The 20937-nt window shown below is 44.4% G+C and overlaps 1 protein-coding gene across 1 annotated transcript; it reads right to left on the reverse strand.

Moving 5' to 3' along the window:
* Positions 1-2305: 2305 nt before the first annotated feature.
* On the reverse strand, positions 2306-20711 carry LOC104614806 (anthrax toxin receptor 1-like; the record flags this gene model as incomplete). Its single annotated transcript, XM_010296324.1, has 9 exons — positions 20551-20711; positions 7579-7650; positions 7369-7440; positions 5138-5219; positions 5001-5034; positions 2932-3011; positions 2753-2821; positions 2469-2549; positions 2306-2366 (listed from the first exon to the last, which is right to left on the reverse strand). Coding segments are annotated over exons 1-9 (712 nt in total), but the record flags the coding sequence as incomplete, so codon positions are not given.
* Positions 20712-20937: the final 226 nt, after the last annotated feature.

Genomic DNA, 20937 nt, shown 5'->3' on the forward strand with positions numbered 1-20937 from the left:
ATATATATATATAAAACCTGTTAGTAATTACCTAAATTTAAAACGCATTAAAATGCTGAGATGACTTCATAGGCTTCAGTATTTTTTGCATTAAAGTCCAAATAAAGTACATTAAAAAAATAAGTCACATAACATATAGAGTAGAACCATATCTGACTGTCCAGTGAACTGGATTCAGTATCTGGATTTACACTACCATGAAAAAAGTTTTTCAATCCCAGGAGATATCCTCCGGGAGACAGTGATGCACACAGCTACAGAGATCAACCTCCAGCTACGCTGAAGAAAGTTCGGATAAGGCTTGCAGGACTAGACTCACAATAAAAGCTGTTACCAGCCTGACTCTTGCTGCTAGAGCCCGTTTAAGCCACAACGACAGCATGCACGCCTTGGAGCTGGAGTTTTGGCTTCCTCCTGTTTTCGGGCTCCCTGCTGCTATCAGCAAAGCTTCAAGCACGCAGGATCCAAGCCTTCATGCCCTGGTGACGCAGCACCGCACTTCGCTGTGTGCCAGCCTTGGCTGGACGGCTTTGTCCACAGGGACAGAACAAACCTCGGACTTTAAGCAAAGCAAGTGCTGTTATTTTGCTGAATCAGCAGCAATGCACAGAAACTGGTTCTGCCTGATTTATATTGGTCTGATTTGAAAGCCACAAAGACAGCGAAAAACTTTTACAGATGCAAGTAATGCAACATTTATTTTTTTTTTAAGAAGGGCAAACTATTTTTAAGTGTACTTGTGTATTTTTAATCACATTTGTGATTAATTAGTTACCTAGCATGCTTGGCAAAAAATGAAGTGCTTTTGAACTCATGAATCAGGAATCAAATTGATTCCTTTTGAAAAAAAGAAATCTAATTCTTGCTGAAATATATCCATTTTTGAAAAGCAATTCTTTGCTTGAAAATTTATTTTCTAAAATACTTTAGAGTAATATTTTCAAATTTCCATTTGAAAAAATGGTTTCAAATGCAACTTTCCAATATTCTTAACATTGTTCCAAACAATTACAAGAATACTACTGAAATCCCTCCTATTGGAACACTCACATTGTCATGTAGCTAAATGCCATTTTTGGTGGACAGGAAAGATTGCAAGAAGCTGTTGCACAAAAAATTGTCTGGTATACAATAAGCAAGCAAAAAAAAGAATTTATCACTGTGAAATAAAAAAGCTTTGAAATGTCAAAGCTTTAAAATTGTTTTCTTATCAACTCCACAAGCAGATTTTTAAAAGCAAAACCATTACTTTTTTAATTTTTCCACAGACAGGATTTTATCACAAACGTCTAGTCCACAACTATATATTTAGGAATAGTTAAATAAATAGAAAGATATTTCATTGTAAATGATTTTTAAAAAATACTCAGGGCAAGATCATATTGTGATCGACATGTGGAAGAGTGAACAATTTCTCTTCTCCATGATATTTATTAGATTTTTCCCGAGTTTCCTATTTTTATCTGTTTTCAAGGTCAGATTTCATGCATCATTGCTATTTTATTTTTATGTGCTCATTTTTACAGCCTATAAGGAAATGAACACAAGACAGGAAGCATCAGATCTAAATAACCGTGCTGTAAACTGTACCTTCCAGCAAACTTACGGTGTCACTCTTACTCTGCTGCAATAGCCTCTTAAGTAGGCAAAAGCACGGCAAGTGAATTGCTAACGCAAACCAGAACAAATCCCCGTTAAATATACTAGACATGAAAGGCATGAAATTATCAACAGCTCCCCTGGGGATTCTTCTTCTTTACAATATACACTCACGGGTCTTTCACTGCAAGTAAGTAAAACATCAGTACTTTGGAAAACACACCAGCTACCTTGGCCTACACAGGTAATTATATCCGGTTCGATATAATTCAGGTTCAAACCTGAAATTTCTGTGAATGTTTTGCAAAATCTCGTTGTAACTGCTCACAAGTCCCCGCAGATCCCAGGAATGCAGTCTTTCCAGAAATCTGAGAGACATCATCTCTAGACCCTAAAGCACCTCTGGCAGCCTGGCTTTACCACCCCTTCTGCCTCCTCCTCTCAGGTATTTTAAAAACCAGTATCCCCAGTTCCCCGAGTGCCACCTCAGCCAACTCTTCAAGCGGGCATTCAGCTGCAGCCGCTACGTGTTTATTGGCACAATTTTTTCCCTCAAGTCAGAGGGAACACACAGGGCTTTAGCCGCGGCCCGAAGGGATGCTCCAACACATCCACGGGCTTCAGCTCCAATATCACATTAGGTAGTTACTGACATTTCATCACTGTCATTTGTTTGCCTTATCACATTGCTCTTGTGGAAACTTACCTCCTGCACAAACACTTGATGGTTCAGCCGCTAGGATCTCAATGCAAGACTTCTTGAGAATCTAGAAGATTTAGATAATGGCATTTTTGGCAATCATTTTTATCTATGCTTTATTCATACAGGAAGGGGTGCCTTTTTCTGGATTTCAGAATATGCAACTTACTGAATCAATGGTTCCTCTGAGGGCATAGAAGCCTCCCGTAACTGGAAAAACATGATCGATGCTGTCAGCAATTGTTGACAGCTGCAAAGAAAGACAATCATAAATCATGAGGAAAACAAAATTACAGTGAACAAAACTGGGCCCTTTCATACTTGCTGAAAGACATCATACTGACACGAAATGATTTATGCCTCAAGTAATTAAATAAATGCCTTCATCCGATGCTGTTACTTGTGCACTAGTATAACAGAAAAACAAAACAAGAAGAAAGCAAGCGAAGTTACCTGAGTTTCATTGAAATCTTTCACTCCAACACAATAAACAATAGCTCCAAAGCTTCTGGCTCTGTTTGCCTAAAAAAAAAAATTGACATTAAGTGTAACGCCATATAATCAGTGGCACCAGCAGTAAATGCCTACAGGTTTGACATAAGCTAGTTTGGGTAAACATGAAGGTGACTTACTTCTTGTTCTGCATAATAAAACTGAACATCTTGCAATTCTCCATCCGTCAGAGCAATAATCACACTAGCAGTCCGAACTCCTACAGGGAGGATAGTTAACAGATTGCATAGGTATGACACAAGATTCAGCAATGAAAAGAAAGTTCAAAGTGAGGCATTCCTTTTTGCTGACAAAGAAACGCAAAACCGTAAGGCCAGTCTCTCGGCCTGATCTGTATGGACTTCATTGGAGATATACCAGCTGAAGGTCAGATGCATAACAGCATGCAATAAGCCAAAACCCGTGCACCTTCATATCACACGCATCACTGAAGGGGGAGCACTGCTCTAACAAGGTCCACGCACAAGCTTCTCCCTTCCAAGTAAAATACAGCACCCACCAAGATTGCACCTAGACCCTTCACGTGGAGAAGCAGCAAAACGGATCTGCAGAGAGGGAGAGGTTTTCTCTTTTGTCTTGACAAATGTGTCTCTACACAAACCTGGCCCAGAGACTGTGGTAGGAGATACCTCTGCAAAAGGAGCTTTCCTGCCTTCCCCTCCAGCAGACTTTCGAGGAGCAACCTCAGTGAACGTGGCACGAAATGTGCTCTAGTGAAAGAACACTTCTTGAGCAACAAAAGCTGCCAGTGAAGTTCATAGGAATTCAGAGCGTGTGAAAACCTTAAGATCAGGTTCATTGGATAAAATTCATGTTTTGTGATTGAGACACTTCATATCTCACCTGAGCTTAAGTGAAAAGGTTGAAAAGACTTTGGATAGCTATGTATGTAATGTAGTATAGAATACAAAGTTACCTAGAAAAATGCAACATGCTAACAAAATTAAACCAAATTAATACGCAAACTATGGTTCAATCAACCATTCTGCTTCAATAGTTCTTAAGCAAAGTAACTAATACACATAAACATTACTTTCAGGGAAGTAGTTGTTATTTTTTCAAAATAATCTGTTACAATCTCAAGTGTCTTTCCCCATACTGTCTGAAATTAAAGACTGATCAGTTCTGACAGGTTTCTTATGCCGTTCAGTCCTTCCCATGTCATGTCAGGCACAAACATAAATCTTAAAAAAATGACCTGCAACTTGGGAGTAAAAAAAAGGTGGATTCCTGTATTCCTTTTTCTTTTTTTTTTTTTCCCCAATGCCCAGCATGTTTGAAAAAGGATGAAAAAACAGAGACCTTATTTTGTTTTCTTTCAAACACTTGTTTCTTCCCTGATATTTTAGCTTATAAATCCAGATCTCATCTACTCCTTTTTCCTTCCTAATCAACTTACAGAATAGTTGATTAGTTCTTAGTTATATGTTATGAAGAGGTAAAATAGTTTTCAGGTGGACTCCTCAGGACTCTTGATTTCACTGGCAGAAGTGGCGAAGAAGCCAAGCAGAGATGCTGCTGAAGACTCTACACTCACAGCCTATTTCATTAAAAAGGCACTGACCCATTTCTCCATCTTCCAAAGAGACCATCGGCCCACAAATGAGAACCACCTCACAGCAGGGTACAAGCTAGGCAAGAAGTGTTCCATTTAACCAATCAGACCTTCTTTTGGCACAGACAAAAAAAGACAAATGCATTTCCCTCTCAAAATTTAGTGAAAATTTACATTTTCAACTAAAATGTAGTTGTAGCTTCATTACAACTCAGATTCTGATCCCAAATCATTCACACTGATGCAAAGCTGAGTGCATTCATACCTACACTAATGAGAATGAGGACTTGGGTGCACAAGACAGACAGCGCTGAGTGCATCGGGACAGAAGGGCGCAGGAAAATCTGGGTATTCCTGTCCCCTGGGGGCAGGACAGGCAGTTCTGGCTGTAATGCTTTGGTCTGTATTCTGCACTGGGTCAGATCTGTGATCATACTGGTCTCCTCTGGTCTTAATAAACCATGAATCATGCATTTAAAAGTAGGGCTGTAGTCAAAAAGGAATGTAGTGATTGTGTAACACCAATTCCTTCTCCAACAATTCTTTTGGCGGGTTTACTGCAGGTCATAAAAAGAACCCTCACGCCTGTCTTTTCAATGCAGATATATAACGTGAGTGATATACGACACATACCTCCATAGGTTTCATGGTAAATCTGCTCATTTGCCTGCAACGAAGTGTAGAACATTGTTAGCTCTTAAGTACACCGGCAGCAAGCAAAGCAAAGTTTATATGTATAAATCAAAGAAAGGAGGTACTGTGACGTGTACCCTTTTAAATCCTTCATGCATGAATGTGTCTCCTCCAGGCACTTCATACTGAAGAATGTCGAGCCCTCGTCTTATGGCTTCCCTTGGGATTAAAAAAAAAAAAAACAAAACAACAAAATAAAACAGGAGAAAGTGTTATTAAAAGTTCTTTTTTCATTTGTTGAGATATTCCTGTATCATGGCTAGATTATGCACCCTGTCAATACAGAGTGCATGCACGCCAGCTAAAACACTGGTAAACCCAAGATTTTTCAAAAAGCACAATTTTTCAGCCAAACAGCCATGGGAGCACAAAAGTGGACATATGATACAATGTTAGTGTTAACACAGTTTAAGGGTGCAATTCTGTCCCAGCTCCCTCATTCTGGTGTACTGTCAGTCAGGTTAATATTGAATTAAAGCAAATGCCAGATATTAAACTCCGACAAACTGCAGACAGAATAGAATTTAAAAGCTTATGACCCTGTCACGAAAATGGGACAAATAAAAACTCCTTATTCAATCAATCATCAGGACAGCTGGGATAAAGACTTTTCCATTATAAAAGACAGAGGCCAACAGATAAGAGAACAGGATGAGAATGATGAGAATTTCCTATCCTAGACCAGGGAGTGATCAGCCTCCACGGAGCACAGATTGCTCCCTGGTAAGAGCGGGACTTTGATACCACGACCCCATTGCATAGTTTCCTACTCCACAAATACCTGTTAACCAAGAGGATCACGCAGGGAAATTAATAATTTAATTGATCACTGATCACTAGAAAGCCCTGATCCTTGGCAAAGTTTTCATTATATCAATGGAAAACAAATAAGGCAAATAAGGCACAAATATTCAACAGGCAAGATATAAGCAGTCCATACATCAGCCCCAGATGCTATGGGGCATCCTTTTTTAAAAAGGATAGTTAAGAGCATCTCTAAGCTCCGTTTTGTGATTGGACATTTTTGGCAGCAAAACCTCAATTATAGAGGAAACAGGAGTCTATGTGGGATGAAAGTAAAATCAGGAGCTGGGATGGGGGATGTCCTTAAGGCAAAAAGGATGTTTTTACCTTTTCTAAGTATAAAATGAGCTGAAAAGGCACACGTGGTGACCCATACAGAGAACGGGAGTTTGGGAGAGGGAACATTCTAATACCATGTTCAACATATTGGCACAGGGTTCCTGTCTACTTTCCACCTTGCAAAGAACAAATCCACCTGGGAGAAGGAAGCAGGTTTGAGCTCTGTCACCAAGGTACAAGATGGACACCTGAGCCAAAACTCAGTGGAGCCAGAAGGAATGCAAGACCCCTGTGGGGTTTCTGGTTTTGGATGAGGCTCTGGGGTACAAAATGGAGGGGGGGGGGGGGGTTATTCTTTCAAGACTGCTCCAGAGCCCCCCCTTATTTATTGGGTACACTGTACTACTGAGGTCCTCTCACACAGACAGAAACAGTAGCAAAAGCAAGGGCTTTAAGCCAAAATTAAAAAAAAATACTTGGAAACACCTCCACGATAGGCCTTTCTGTGCATGAGGCAAATTAGATCCAAAATTATTTGGGTGTTTTATTTGCTTTTTGGGATAGGGTTCTTGGTGGGTTTTAGGTTCTGGTGTTTTTTGTTGAGGGTTTGTTTTTTGGTTTTTGGTTTTTTTGGTTTTTTTTAAAGAGGATTTTGTTGCGAAGGTGGCAACAAGAATTTTGATCCAGCCTCAGACTCTCCTTTTCTGAAGAAGCCTGTCGCTTGACTTTGCAAACCATCTCTGGCATGGGTGCTGCCTGAAGGGTACTGCTCCAGCACCGGGTACGGCCGGCCGCTGGTGTAACGTTCGGGGCTTTGGGTCACCTCAAGGAGAACTGTGGGACTCTCACACAGTCTTTTGCTCATCAGCTGAGGGTCTGAGGTCTCTTACACAAAATCTGCCCTTATTTGGGTAGCTGGGGATAGCGAGGCTATACAGGAATCCTCGACTGGAAACACAGTTTCTCCCAAAAATACCGCAATAAAGAACAGACAGCCCAGCGCTGACTTTCTCTTACAAAGCTGGAAGCAAAATGGTAATGGGAGGCCCAAAGGCCTTCTAAGCCCTCTTCCAGCTGGGAATGGTGGAAAGGATTTCAGTTGGTGCCTGGGTTGGTGCCACACCAAGCACCGAGGTGGACCTCCGAATTCTGCTTGTGAGGCCACTCACTGCTTGAGAGGAGGGATGGAGGCTACTTCTGGATGAAAGCTGTGTGAAGTACTTGCCTGTTTTCCGTTAGTTTCATGACTGTAGTGCCTCGTGAAGAAAAAACGATGAAAGACATCCTCAACATTGGACTGAAACAGAAGAACAAGCCAGATCCACGTCACACACACACATTACTTCAGCAGATTTTCATTTGCTAAGAAGCAGTGAATAAAAAAATGAGTTATATATACATAGCAAATTAAAATATCCCCTTAAGAAAACTTTACCTTATGAACTTCTCAGCTAGGCTTTCCACAAAAGAGTAAATCTCAGTCCAATGATTTCTGACGCTTCCAGACCTGTGTACAAAACATAATTGATTACATCAATCTTATTTCACATCGAAATTCCTTGTTCCACTCTGAATTTTAAGCCTGGGCTACTCCAAAGGTGGTTAGGGACACAAATTACATGGAGGTCTATGGAGACGAGGCAGCTAACTCTGTTGAGGCTTCTACAGCAGCTGTGTTGGAGGCTGTAACAGGGCCACCATGACAAAACCCACTGACTCAAAGAGAAGTAGAAATAGGTCTGAAATGGTTTACCATACAAATTTGAAACAAGTTCAGTAACTCTTCCATCTGCTTTTGTTCCTTTTATAACATAAAATATAAATATTTTCTTCTAGCTTAATTACTTTTATTTGACTTCACTACATCATCTGCTAGCAGATTATTTACTTTCCTAGAGCACAGCTCTGCCCTTGCAGCCACACAGAAAGTCTTGACTGATCTTCTATTCCCTCAAAATGCGTGGGAGAATGTTTGCATGAATTACTGTTTGTTTCAAAAGAGAAAGCTTTTGAAGTAATTCAGAAAGGAAAGGCAGTACTCATAGCTAATTCACTGGGCTAGCGTTCTGGACAGTCAATCCCTGGCTCTGTTACAGATTTCTTCTGAAAACTTGGGCAGCTTAGTTCCATGGACAAACTTACACGTTCGTGCTGCTGTTCCCAATATATAAAGCTGCATTACTGGCACTCCCTGGCATTTTTCCTGCTTAGTCTTATATTCTCAGGGACCCCCCCAGTCTGCTGGGACTCAGATCACAAACGGAGCCTTGCACGCAGCAACTCTACAGTAAATGATAAGTGATTTCTACCACGTGGGTCTAAGCCGTACTCTTTCAAGCCGTTAAAAAGGCCACAAAGCATGAGAAGCCAATGGTGTTACAAGCCCTCCCGAGGACTGTGGTGTTTATGAAAGAACAGCTCGTTCGCTTTCCTTGCCAGGCAAACTCACGTATCAGGTGTCTTACACAGGAGGAAGATAGAAAACAACAGCACATACAGCAGAATTGCAGGGGCTTAGACACAGAACAAAAAAATTCTGAAATTTAACTATGGTAAAGCAGTAGGTTTCCTCTAACTGCTGTTGAACAATTTTCTGTGTAAATGTATAAAAAAGTGACAAAATGATCCCGTATTACAATCTTCAGCTCTATTATGGTTTTCCAAGCAACCCTATGCCAGTCACTCCTGCCCCTGTATGTCAGGTACAGATCAGCATACAGATGCCCACGTCTGCAATACAATATGATGCTGCCTGCCCTGCAACAGCGCTGCTGAAGTGGAGAAGGGCAAAGATAAAGGGACAAGGACCAAAAGGAGACCCCTGAAATACATAAGCTAGAATAAGCTTGCTCATGTAACCCTGTGCTTTCACACTGCTCTTCTGGAGAACTGGTCATTCATTCGCAGAACAAACCGGTTATCGAAGAATGAAGAAATTGCCAGGCAGTCTGGCAATTGCCTCTGCAGTCTTCGACCCATGTGTGCTACGCAACGACATGTTTATATATGTGTCACCAGCACCAGTGAAAGGTGCTGGCACTACCAGCAAACAAGCCCTTTTCTCATCATGAAAAAAATAAACCATACTAGTGTGAGGTATGTACTCTAACGACTGCTTTTCCAAAAGGGATCTGAGGCAGTCCAACACCTCTAGTTCTCCTGGATCTTTCTGAAAGTCCCAGGCTAAATTTCTAAACATGATGAACTCAAAAAGATTTTCCCTGAATCTATTCAAGATGCATTTACAGCTCCCCAATTCTTTTTCATTCTTCCCCCCCCCACCCTGGGAGTTGTCACTTTCAGTTTCATTCTGAGCTTGCCATCCCACTTAAATCCAGTTCCTGCAATTTCCAAAGGAGTCACTTCCTTACATAGAATAGCCACAGTTTCTCACTTGGAAAAGGCTGGCCTATTTTGGATGAGGTATCAAATTTCTGCTGCTTGCTGCAGAGGCACTAATGTAATCCAAAAAAGAAAGTAATGAATTTTCTTTCTAACAGCAACAAACCACAATTTCCAGTACCTTCTTCGGACCGTCAGAATTACATCTTTTTTCCTCCTTCTTTTTTTAAATCTACCCCTCAGGCAAAGAACAGCTTAGCAAAACAGCCCAGACATCAAAAATTTAAGAAAATCATAAGCCATTAATGGTGGAAAACCATGAAGACTTTTAAAGGGAAAATGCTCAGATAACCTTAATACTATGCATTTCCATGTACTCCGACTATAAATGGAACACCTTCTTGGAAACAGAACAACCAGTGAGACTAAGAGTAACTAGAATTGGCTGTAATAAATTTATAGATGTCCACCTCTGAAAAGCTAGGGAGATCTCTGAGGTCTCACAGGAAGCATACTGTGCCCTCAGAGTGCCTGGCTCTACATCGCTGAGCCACAACCCTGTTGAGCAGAGGTCCTTCAGCATGGCAGTGGGTCTCCTTCCCTAGGAAGAATTCTGCACCCACATGTTGCTTCTCAGCTGGGAAGTGTCAAAGCCGGGCATAAATACCAGCAAGAAAATTCTCATGTTTCAAAATCTCAAATAAGGAGTACCAGTGGTCAGCACTGAATCTCTTCCCTCACCACACTCCTCCAAGCCCAGGTGTCTCACCTCCCTCTGCAAATGATGCCCAAGTGCCACGGACACCAGTCATGTCACACCCTCCGCGAACACCAGTGGGGGCGGCCTGACTTACAGAAGAACCTGATTTCCCCTCCCTCCCCCTTAAACTTGCCTCTAAATATCCCCATTTGTAAAGTCTTTTTATTTGCTGTTTTGTGTGAGCGTGCGTGTGTGTTCTGGAGGCTTCTGCGGTTTGTCCTGATATAGTTTCATCTGTTGCCCCAGAGGCCTGACCCCCCCATCACCATCACCAGCAGTTTTAATAGCAAATTAAACAAAAATTTACAACAACAAAATATTTGCTAAACTATATTCTAAGTTGCCAAATACTGTCAAATCTTACTCCCAACACTGACAAACAGAAGCTGCCCAAGATTATTGAAAATGCTGATGCACTTCACTGCTTTTGGGATCTTGTCTTTCACACTGTAGAATCACTTTTACTGGCAGCATAAACTAAAATGCTGTGCTTCACGGCTGGATCAGACTAGGAGGTTTTTGCCTTGGTTTCCCACGGCAAATAAGGAGGCTCCAAGCATACTCTAAGCTCCTTTCTGACCATGCCCGATGCTTGAAAGCATACTCACTTTTAACTCCGCAGTTACCAAGCCTGGAGAAAGCACGGGGTCTTACAAGTAATGCTCTACATCACAGGTTATTCTTAAACACCTACACAGAATTATTTTTACAGCAGTTTTGGTGCTTTTGTTGTTTCCCTTAGAACTTTACAGTAACCAAGAACAAGCTCCTGTTCATCTTATACCTATGCTAATCCTATACCTGTGCTAATAGGAGCCTCGGACACAGCTGGCACGTTGTCCCAAAGTGCCATCAGTAAATAACCACAAACAGATTCCTGGCCCAGCCCGTTTGGCCACCAAATGATACACTCCTGTAGGATTTCAGAGGAACTGTGAAGAATTCTGAATAATGAGGATAGAATAATGAAGCATGGAAAAGATGAGCACTGTGCAGAAAAAGGACTGGGCGTGGGACGCACACTCATCCGTAACTGGGGGAAGCGACGCAGCCAGGGAATCCTACGTATCCTGCTGTGGAGGTTTGCACCAGCGGATCCACTGAGCCAGTGCTGTGGCCGTCTGCAAAGACAGACCGTGTTACAAACAGACTTATCTTGTTGGCTCGCGCCTTAGAGACGTCCTGCTGTCACTCATCAGATACCTGGTTCAACTCATCACCTCAATCAAAACGGCCACCATCACCAAGCCGAGCCCCAGGCTTCATGCCTGCGCTCTCCCCGCTGAAGAAGTCCAGTAAGCCTGATGTTCTCCGCCCGGTACCAAGCCCCACAAGCCAAAGGTCTCTGTGGGTAGCGACCCACAGCTTACAAGCGGTTCGTGTGCCTCGGAGTCAAGCGGGGTGGCGAGGTCTCAGCCCACGGCGGTTACATAATTCCCATGGCAAAGGCAAACGCAACGCAATAAACAGCTGCTGCGGCGGCCGGAGCACCACAGAAAGTACTTCAGGGCCTGTTTCTGCTGCCGGTTCCACTGGGGTGAACCTGGAGTGGGTCCAGAGAAACAGCAGCATTTTCCCAGGTTCATACCTACGCAACCGAGACCAGAATTAGGACCAAGCAAAGTGAAAAAACCCACAGGAGCCATTTGTTATGAGCGTGCTCCCCACTCCACGAGCCCTGTTCCCATTACACACGAGACAAAGAGAAGAGTCAGCAAACCACAACATAGGAAAGAATGTGCTCCCGGCCTCATCGGGACTCAGCTCGGAGGAGCAGCTGCTGCCGCAGCTCCTGCTGCTGCTGTTTCCCTGAATTTCACATTGCTACCGCTTGACGGGAGCGAAAAAGAGGAGGTCAACGAGTATTTCTGGGGGTGGAAGGAAGTGATGCGATTGCAAGGCTTGATTTTGCTCCTGCTTACTTTGGAGGGACCACTCCTAGCTTAGCAGAGCTCTGTGTCAGTGTAAAAACAGCGAGCACGCTAGAGCCATGCCTACCTCAGCCTGAGGTATTTCACTGTCTGTGAAGACAAAGTGTGAGATGGGCTGGAAACCTCCTTGTCTTTCCCAACAGCCTCCCACAGGCGGTGGAAGCCGGAGCCCAGCACAAACCTGGCATCTGGGTGCCGCGCTCAGCCCCCCGACTTCAGCAGCCAAGGCCCGGGAGGCCCAGCTGGAGGCTGCCTGTCCCCGGGCAAGCGCGATTCCCAGCCACAGCTGAACTCACCGTCAGGAGCCCGTACAGATCAGCCTACTGCAACACACATCAGACCTGCAGCTTAGCAGCGAACGTTAAAAGCCCAGCACTACCCAAACGGTAAACACTTTCATTACCACGTGTACACAGGGAGAAGGTAGAAGGATCCAAAACCTTCCTCCCTGCTGAAAGTGAGAGCGTGAAACCCCTTGAAGATACACAGCTGCCCCTTGGCCTATTCCCCCGCCATGCACATTTGCCTCTGTTACAGATTAGCTGAAGGCAGCAATTCCAGAGATCCTGGAGCAAAAAGCTGCCCCGTTATTACTGATGCTGGCTTCAGTTTCAGTATGGTGCCAGGGGAGTACAACACCCATTCGGTTTGCAGGTCCCTGTAAGGCTCTATCCCCTCGAGCTAACGGTGGCCCTGTACCCGGCCCATTGCTCAGAAACGTGGCACTTTGTCGTCGTTATTTGGAGAGGTCTTTGTGGCCACAACCACATTGTAGACAACAGAATTCTTGCACATGGCTAATAAGGGCTCTGCAATAAAAGCAAACCCTGGGGCATCTAGTTTGTTGTGGTTTCAGACACGCACAGGCGTGTTCATCCACCCCTCTGCTCCCTTCTGAGCCAGCGGGGCATTCAAAGCGACAAGAATCCTCCTCTCCCAAACAATGCTTCTTGCAAGCATGGAAGGGACCTTGACTGAGTGATTCATCCAGGCAAGGAAGGACTAGTTTACATTATCTGCTCCAAAGGCAATTAGAAACGCTGGCAGAGACAGCCATTCTGAGACAGTCCTTGCTTCAGAGTGCCGGCAACATTAATGGGCAAGGCGGGGGTTGGAATGGGGAGGGGAAGATGTGGAGAAGTGACCGGAAAACGGATTTTAGTCCTAGACCAGCACCCCAAGCCCAGGACCCAAAGTACTTGAATCCAAAAGGTTTCATAACCTAAGCCATTAATTTTTATAGATAGCTTTTCTCCTGTAAAACTAGGTCTGCAGCAACATTACAGACTTCTGTAAGTCATGCCTCGAAACACTGCCCTTTGCTCCTACACTAATCCAACTAATCCACAAGTCCTGTCCACCTGGTGCTACAGCTCTCGCTATGTCCCCAGCCAACAAAAGAGCACAAAGTGAAATTCAGAAGCTGTGCTCAGACTGCATCCAACCACTTCAGGTCTCCCTGCAAAGCTCCAGAGCTGCTCTGAGCAGCATCAGGGCTGGAAGACCCACTCTCAGCGTCCCGGTCCTCTTCAGCACAACGCAGGGAGCAAAGCAGGGCGCTCAATCCCAGTCACGCTGCAGCACTCTTAACAAAGTGGAAAGGATGGCCAGGAGCAGGAAGATACAACTCTTGAGCTGTGAACAACTCACAGGAGTCAATTCATCTTCTCTGCATTTGAGACGAAAAGCTTCAGTCCTACTACGTCTCCTACAAACTCACAATTCACGCCGGCGTTTGGCCTGCAAGCTCAGACAAAAGTAATGAAATTCTCAATCACTGAGCGCACGCAAACAAAAATCCTAGGTCAGTGGGAATCTTATGGTTTACTTCCTTGGCTCAAGCCCCAAATAAATCAGATTTAGTTACATGCATAAATAGACTGCAAATGACAAGCTGCCACGGCTTTTTCTTCCTGTTAACTGTACACGTTTTATGTCGAATAACCACTACCCATTAGCTTTTCCTTGTGTTTTACAAAGATGGGGGGGGGGGCAGAGGGGAGGAGAATTGGTTTTCGTGAATATTTTTTTCCTGCCAAATGGCAAATCTGGCAGAATAATATCAGACAAAATACAAACAAATAAAACCTGGTTCCAATAACATAGGTATGTCTGAAGCTGAATGAAAATTTGCTTTGGAACATTCCAAGCAATTATACCTTGTTGTAAGAAAATCACAAGCACCGGCTGCGATATAACCACAACAAAGAAAGATGCAAAGGCAAAATCCAACAGATTATGTTTTGAAAACAATAAAGAATATTGCTTACAGGCAGTTGGAGAGTATGAGAGGTGTCATGTAGATGATGTGGTTACATTCAAAGGAGAAAAAAAAAAACCTCAGACAGCAAAGGAGGAAGACGAATAGACACAACCATTTTTAAATATACATGCATAGTAATCAATGCCCTTTAAGGAACAAAGCCGATACTTTTGTTCAGACAGCAACTCCTCTCAATCTCAATGGGCAGCTGACCTGCATCGGGTCCCACACCTTTCGATGAAGTCTGGCTGCAGTAGGTAGGCAGTCTCGCTTACAGAAGAGGGAGTTCAGCAGCGGTTTAAGTCAGTCAATACAAGATGTGCAAATGCAATTAGGTGACAGAACATATGTTCAGGCATTTATCTTTGCCAGCAGTCTGATTTCCAACCACAACAATGCCGATAGACACACCCTTCCCCTCCTCACACGCTGCGCAAAACCAGCGCACAGAACAGCATCAGACCGAGACAGTGCAGAGAAAGAAGCCACAGAAGTTCCTACAGGTCCAGCTCCATCCTAACACTCTTGGGCTGGGACTATGTGGGTGCTGGAAAAGAGGCAGAGGGCTACAGTGAGAGCCTAAGGCCAAAAATACTTGCTCTCACCAGTACATGTAACTCATGAGTGCTAAATTCATTCAAATCATCGGCAAGGAAATCGGGGCGGGGGGGGAGCAAAATGTGTTTACCAAACTACCATCTTTATTTTAAATATGGCATGTTGTGAAAAAACAAGGTATGTGGAGACTAGCAATTCACTGTAGTTGCCTTAAAATGCTAAAAGCTGGCCCAAAATAGCAGCTCCTGAAATGCCTTTTGTTCTGATGTCTTTTTGGCTTGCCTGAAGTGAATTAGGAAGTATCATAGAACCACAGAATAGTTTGGGTTGGAAGGGACTTTTAAAGGTCATCTAGTCCAACCCCCCTGCAATGAGCAGGGACATCTTCAACTACATCAGGTTGCTCAGAGCCCCGTCCAGCCTGACCTGGAATGTTTTCAGGGATGGGGCATCTACCACCTCTCTGGGCAACCTGTGCCAGTGTTTCACCACCCTCATTGTGAAAATTTTCTGCTTCATATCTAGTCTAAATCTGCCCTCTTTTAGTTTAAAACCATTACTCCTTGCCTTATCTCAACAGACCCTGCCAAAAAATCTGTCCCCATCTTTCTTATAAGCCCCCTTTAAGTACTGACAGGCTGCAATAAGGTCTCCCCGGAGCCTTCTCTTCTCCAGGCTGTACAACCCCAGCTCTCTCAGCCTGTCCTCACAGCAGAGGTGCTCCATGCCTCTGAGCATTTTTGTGGCCTCCTCTGGACCCTCTCCAACAGGTCCATGTCTCTCCTGTGCTGAGGCCTCCAGAGCTGGACGCAGGACTCCAGGTGGGGTCTCACAAGAGCGGAGTAGAAGGGCAGAATCACCTCCCTTGACCTGCTGGCCACGCTGCTTTTGGTGCAGCCCAGGACACAGTTGGCCTTCTGGGCTGTGAGCGCACATTGCTGGTTCGTGTCCAGCTTTTCATCTGCCAGCACGCCCAAGTCCTTCTTGGCAGGGCTGCTCTTGATCCCTTAATTCCCCAGCCTGTATCAACCTGTGTCCCTCCTGCCACCTTCCTCCCCCACAAAAATGGCATTTCAAGGGGACATTGGGGAGGGGGACACAGACACAAAAACCAAAACCAGGAAGCAGATGGGACAGGGTAGCTAATTTCCCATCTAATCAGAGGTTGTGCTTTTCCCCATCAGCTCCCTACCAGTGACACTCGCCTCTGGAGCAAGGCTTACCAAGTTTAAAGAGAGGCAGCTGGAAAATGGATTACAAGTGCGAGGCTGGCCACATTGTACTGATGTCTTTATCAAAGTTGCTGTTGACAGGGATGCTCTTGGGAGCACAGGAGATGAAGCAAAACTGATGTGAAAGGCAATATTGTTGTGGGCCCAAGAGACCTGAGTACCATGAAGAGGGAGTACCCAGAAGTTCAGAGGGAAGATAAGGAGTGGAGAAAGGATAGTTAGGCCAGCCTCCCCCCAAAAAAGAGTTATAATCACTGCTCTAAAAGAAAAGCAACCAGGGCCTTACTCAAGACATTTGCACTGCCATGGTCTGTGCTGTGGAAAAACAAAACTAAACAAAAAAACCCAAAACACAAACATTTTCCCAAGGCTGTGCAGCTCATTTTTCCTCAAAATCTAAGCAATTTCTTAGCAAACATCCCAGCAGGAAAAATGAGAAAATACTTTTGACTACTGACATTCTCCCCGCCCCCCATTTCCCATCCTGTCCTACAGTCAAAAAATAATCAAAAAGATTTCTTCGTATTTGGTAAATATAAAACACAGACAGCTCTGCAGCTCAGATCTGTCATGTCAAGCATCGCCAGCAGCAGATATTTATGGCAGTTGTAAGTCCTTACTTTCAAAGGGTTTCTATTTGTTGCACTAATAAACAATCATAACGATGCTACCAGGCACTGTTATAATTAGAAAACACTAGAGGTCAGTCATCCTTTCTGCTGTACAAGTGCATTTCAATACGATTACAAACAACAGCTGGATGTTAACAGAAAGGCAGGGATGAAAGGGAGTTATTTACACACTCAAGCACAAGGATGCCGCTACAAGACCTGATAGCCAAGCAATCAGATCCCGAAGAGGACCTGTCCTCAGCAATTTGGGATGGGAGTGAACCAAGTTCTTCATGCACCTGGACAACCAAACCAAATGAAGCAACCAAAGCAAGAGAGAGCTACTTAACTATCCATTATGTTGGTCTTAAAAGCTATACAAGTTTGAAGGTAAACATGCTACCTTTGACATCACATGTGGCTTGATCTTACTACATGCCACAGGAGAGACAGGTATGCCAACTACACTGTATATTGCCTTACCTCATGCAGAGGGAGTGACTTAGCTGCAAACCGAAAAATTTCTGCTGCTTCAGTATTATACTTTAACATCTTCCACGACACCTCCAAATAAGCTCAAGCCTGCATAACTGGTAAAGTATGACATACAGACAGCACACAATGGCAGACTCTAGGCAGCTGCCTCTGCCGCCAGCAAACATCCAGTTCTAGCTTCAAGAGATTTGCTCATTTAAGCATCCCCAGAGTCGAGGTAGTCCTAATGTGGCACCGGCACGGTCAGACAATCCCAAGGAGGATGGTGGCAGGTCTCCCTCCCACACATGCTGCTTTTCCCTTTCGCCATGCCAGCTGCTTGGGCATCCAAGGCTTAGTTCCACTGCTCTGATCTTTCCCATCCCACGGAGTTAACATAATGGGCTGCAATCAACTTCATGCAGAGAAAAACTGTAAGAAATCAGTGAGTTTCTTTTTCTAATTGGCAGCATATATATTATACCAATAACTTCACCGGCAGATGATCTTTCCCATCTGATGGTTGTTGCCTGCAGGATTAAACCTCCACAGACTTTGCCTGGCAGAATGAAAAGTAAAAATCATGCCCCAATAAAGTCATTGCAGTAACACACAGTGCTTACATACATAAGGAGAAAGGTTTGTCGTTGTCTTCCAATTTGCCTCCTACTGATGTGAGATTACATCTTTCTATAAAGAAACAAAGCAAAGCGGATTTAAAGTAATTTTGGTTCACCCAGGCTGACTTTAGAGATGGGGCCTGTCATTCAGCTAAAGAGCGTGCTACAGGGTCGCAGGATTAAAGCCTGGAGTTTTCGCAAAGCCAGTGCTTCAATCCCGTTGTCAGACAGCTAATTAAGACTGAATGCATCTAACTCCAGACTGGCAAGGCACCAATGAAGGGTGGCAATCCCCTGGCCATGTGGGGCTACTCTGTGTGTACAGGGCTGGGTTTTTCTGGGGATTCTCCCATTAGAAATTAGAGCCAGAATTCTTCCAAGATATGTATCAGCATGGATCCAATTAAAAAAAAAAAAATGCATCCACTGCATTTTCAGAGTTGACCAGTTGCTTCTGATTGGCTTCCTGCTTTCTCCCTTACCAGGAATACCCCAACCCTTCTCAACACTAATGGAATACCTAAATCCTTCCTGATGAACTGTCCAAAGATCCAGAACCTATCCATTCAGTCAACTCTCCCTGCCTCCATAAAGCTCCTTGTGCTGTGCCAGATGTCACAGAGTACAGCTGAGACTAAATATACCCTCAGCCAGCATGGGACCTATGGCTCCTAAGATCTGGCCCTCTTAATATTACCCATATGGATTGTAATGCAATCTCATTGAGGGCAAAAGCAGCTTTGCCACCACATTGTCACAGACTTGGTAGAAGCAGGGGTGGATTCGAACACCACTCAGGGGCCCAAGTAACATTTACTACAGCTTTTTACCAAAGAGGAACCCTTTGGTGTAACTCTCAAAGGTTAATGCAACCGAAACCACAGAGAACTTTCCCACTAGAACCAAAGTGCATGACTTTTACTTCAACCATAATCAGGTCCAGTCTCCAGTGGACCACTGTACTGAGTGGATAGCACCTGAGCCAAGATACAAGACCTGTAGCCCGCTAAAAGAAAACGTATGATTTCATGTCCACAATACTGAGGAGGAACTTGCTTACACAAACAACTTCCTATTGCTTGACATAACAGTAACTCTGAGCAAATCACTCTCTTCTCTGTCTTGATTACCCCAAATACAATGTGAGTGATAACAGCCATCACCCCAGTAGCGATCAGTGCTTTCTGATCTACAGATGAAAAGCAGCATAGAAGCACAGTGTGGTGATCGCTAGGGGTACACAATGCCATTGTAAACAAGGAAATTGCACTGTAGAAGACAAGTATCATGCCATGGAGAGAACCCATATTGCAATCACCAACATTTGTTGTTACAGGGAATTTAATACGGGAAGTGAGCATAACAACAGTACCAGTCAAATCTTGAAAGCCTGGCGAGAATGAATTTGAGAATTAACAATAGCCCCCCACAGAGCTCTTTCTAGACACGAAGGTTACTTCAGGAACAAGTTCTTAGTGAAAGAAAACAAAACAATGACCACATGGTGTGTTGGTGTGTTAATGCATCTTTTAGAAAGGCAGAATGTCTTTGGTCTTCAGATCCTTTTGCTCTAAAAACAGAATTACTACTTAATGATACTTTTTTCTTCTTCTTGAATATAGGAATACACTGGCTCCTGGGTGACAGTGGCTTTTTGCCTCATGCAGGCTGTGCAGAAGGCCTGATGGACTGAAAAGTTCTCCCAAATGGGAAATAGCACAATGCAGACTTCATACCAGGCTTGTGGGTAAGAATCACGAAGACAAGGCTTCTGTCTTTCATAATACCACACACGTAACCTAGGATGTATTAGATAACAGAACCATCCCACTGAGTGTATGTGTAAGACTAACAATTTACTCCCTGAGTTTAACCCGTGGCTGTCAAGCTGGAGCAGCGCACCAGGAGAAGCAGAAATTTGTGCCTTCTGAAAAACATCTGTGGGTGCACTAGTTTACCATTCACTTTGCTAGTGCTTGCTATAACATGCCTATAAATGTGAGCTTAACCCTAAAGCAGGCTAACATAGTATTAAAGTATTTGCCAACCTATTTTAATAGATGTAACGCAAACACAGGTTTAGACCATTATGAACAAGTTAAATAGGCAGGTTTTATAAAACCTTACCGTGAGTCTGAAAAAAAGCAACAACTACATACAAGCAGTCTAGTCTTAACTCTAGGTAGGTCTGCACAGACCTGGTGCTGCTACCAACAGGTAACCCCACAGGTGACATCTCGGCACTTAGCCCAAGTCTTGACACCAAACTCCAGGGGTGCTGGGGGCGCTGACCAACATCCCCTCAAAATCCAACACTCACAGCCCACACACCACACGCTACAACCTGAAGGCGACCCAATTTCCGGGATTTGCATGTGCAACTAACCCAGGACAAAGCACAATGCTCCCCTAAATGCTCCGCTTGGGAAACGTGCAAGTTTTGGGGAGCAAAAATAGGGACCGTGCCGCACACGTCATGTTTGGCACACGGGGAGGTGGGGGGAAGGCAGCCGATGGGACGGGGGGGGGGGGGGGGGGGGAGGCCAGCCGATGGAACGGGGCTGCAAGGAAGCACTGAAGGGTGAATAAACGTTTTTAAATGCGACTGTCACTTACTTATCCAGGACGAAGTAGAGATCAAAGGCACCGTGACAGGAGCGCTGCTCTTCTTGCTCTTCCTCCTCCTCCAGCCGGGCGCAGGAGGTTAGGCTCCCCACTGCCAGCAAGCAGCAGCACAAAAATGCTGCTTTCTCCACGCCGCTCCTGCAACTCGCCATCTTTTCCTTTCCTTAATTCCTCCTCCTCCCCCAGTCTCTCTCTCTCGCTGCAGACCTTACGGGCTCTTCGGAAGCACCGAGGGCGGCGTGGGAGGGAGAAAAGAAAAAAAAAAATCGCTAACTTCAAGATCTCTGCTCTGCCCTGCGGGCTCAAGGCAGCCCTGCCCGCCGGGCGCCGGACTGCTGGCTCAGGACAGGGGGCTGCGCCCGGCCGGATGGTCCCCGG

This window comes from Phaethon lepturus, unplaced genomic scaffold (assembly GCF_000687285.1).
Source record: "Phaethon lepturus isolate BGI_N335 unplaced genomic scaffold, ASM68728v1 scaffold19111, whole genome shotgun sequence".
Classification (NCBI taxonomy): domain Eukaryota; kingdom Metazoa; phylum Chordata; class Aves; order Phaethontiformes; family Phaethontidae; genus Phaethon; species Phaethon lepturus.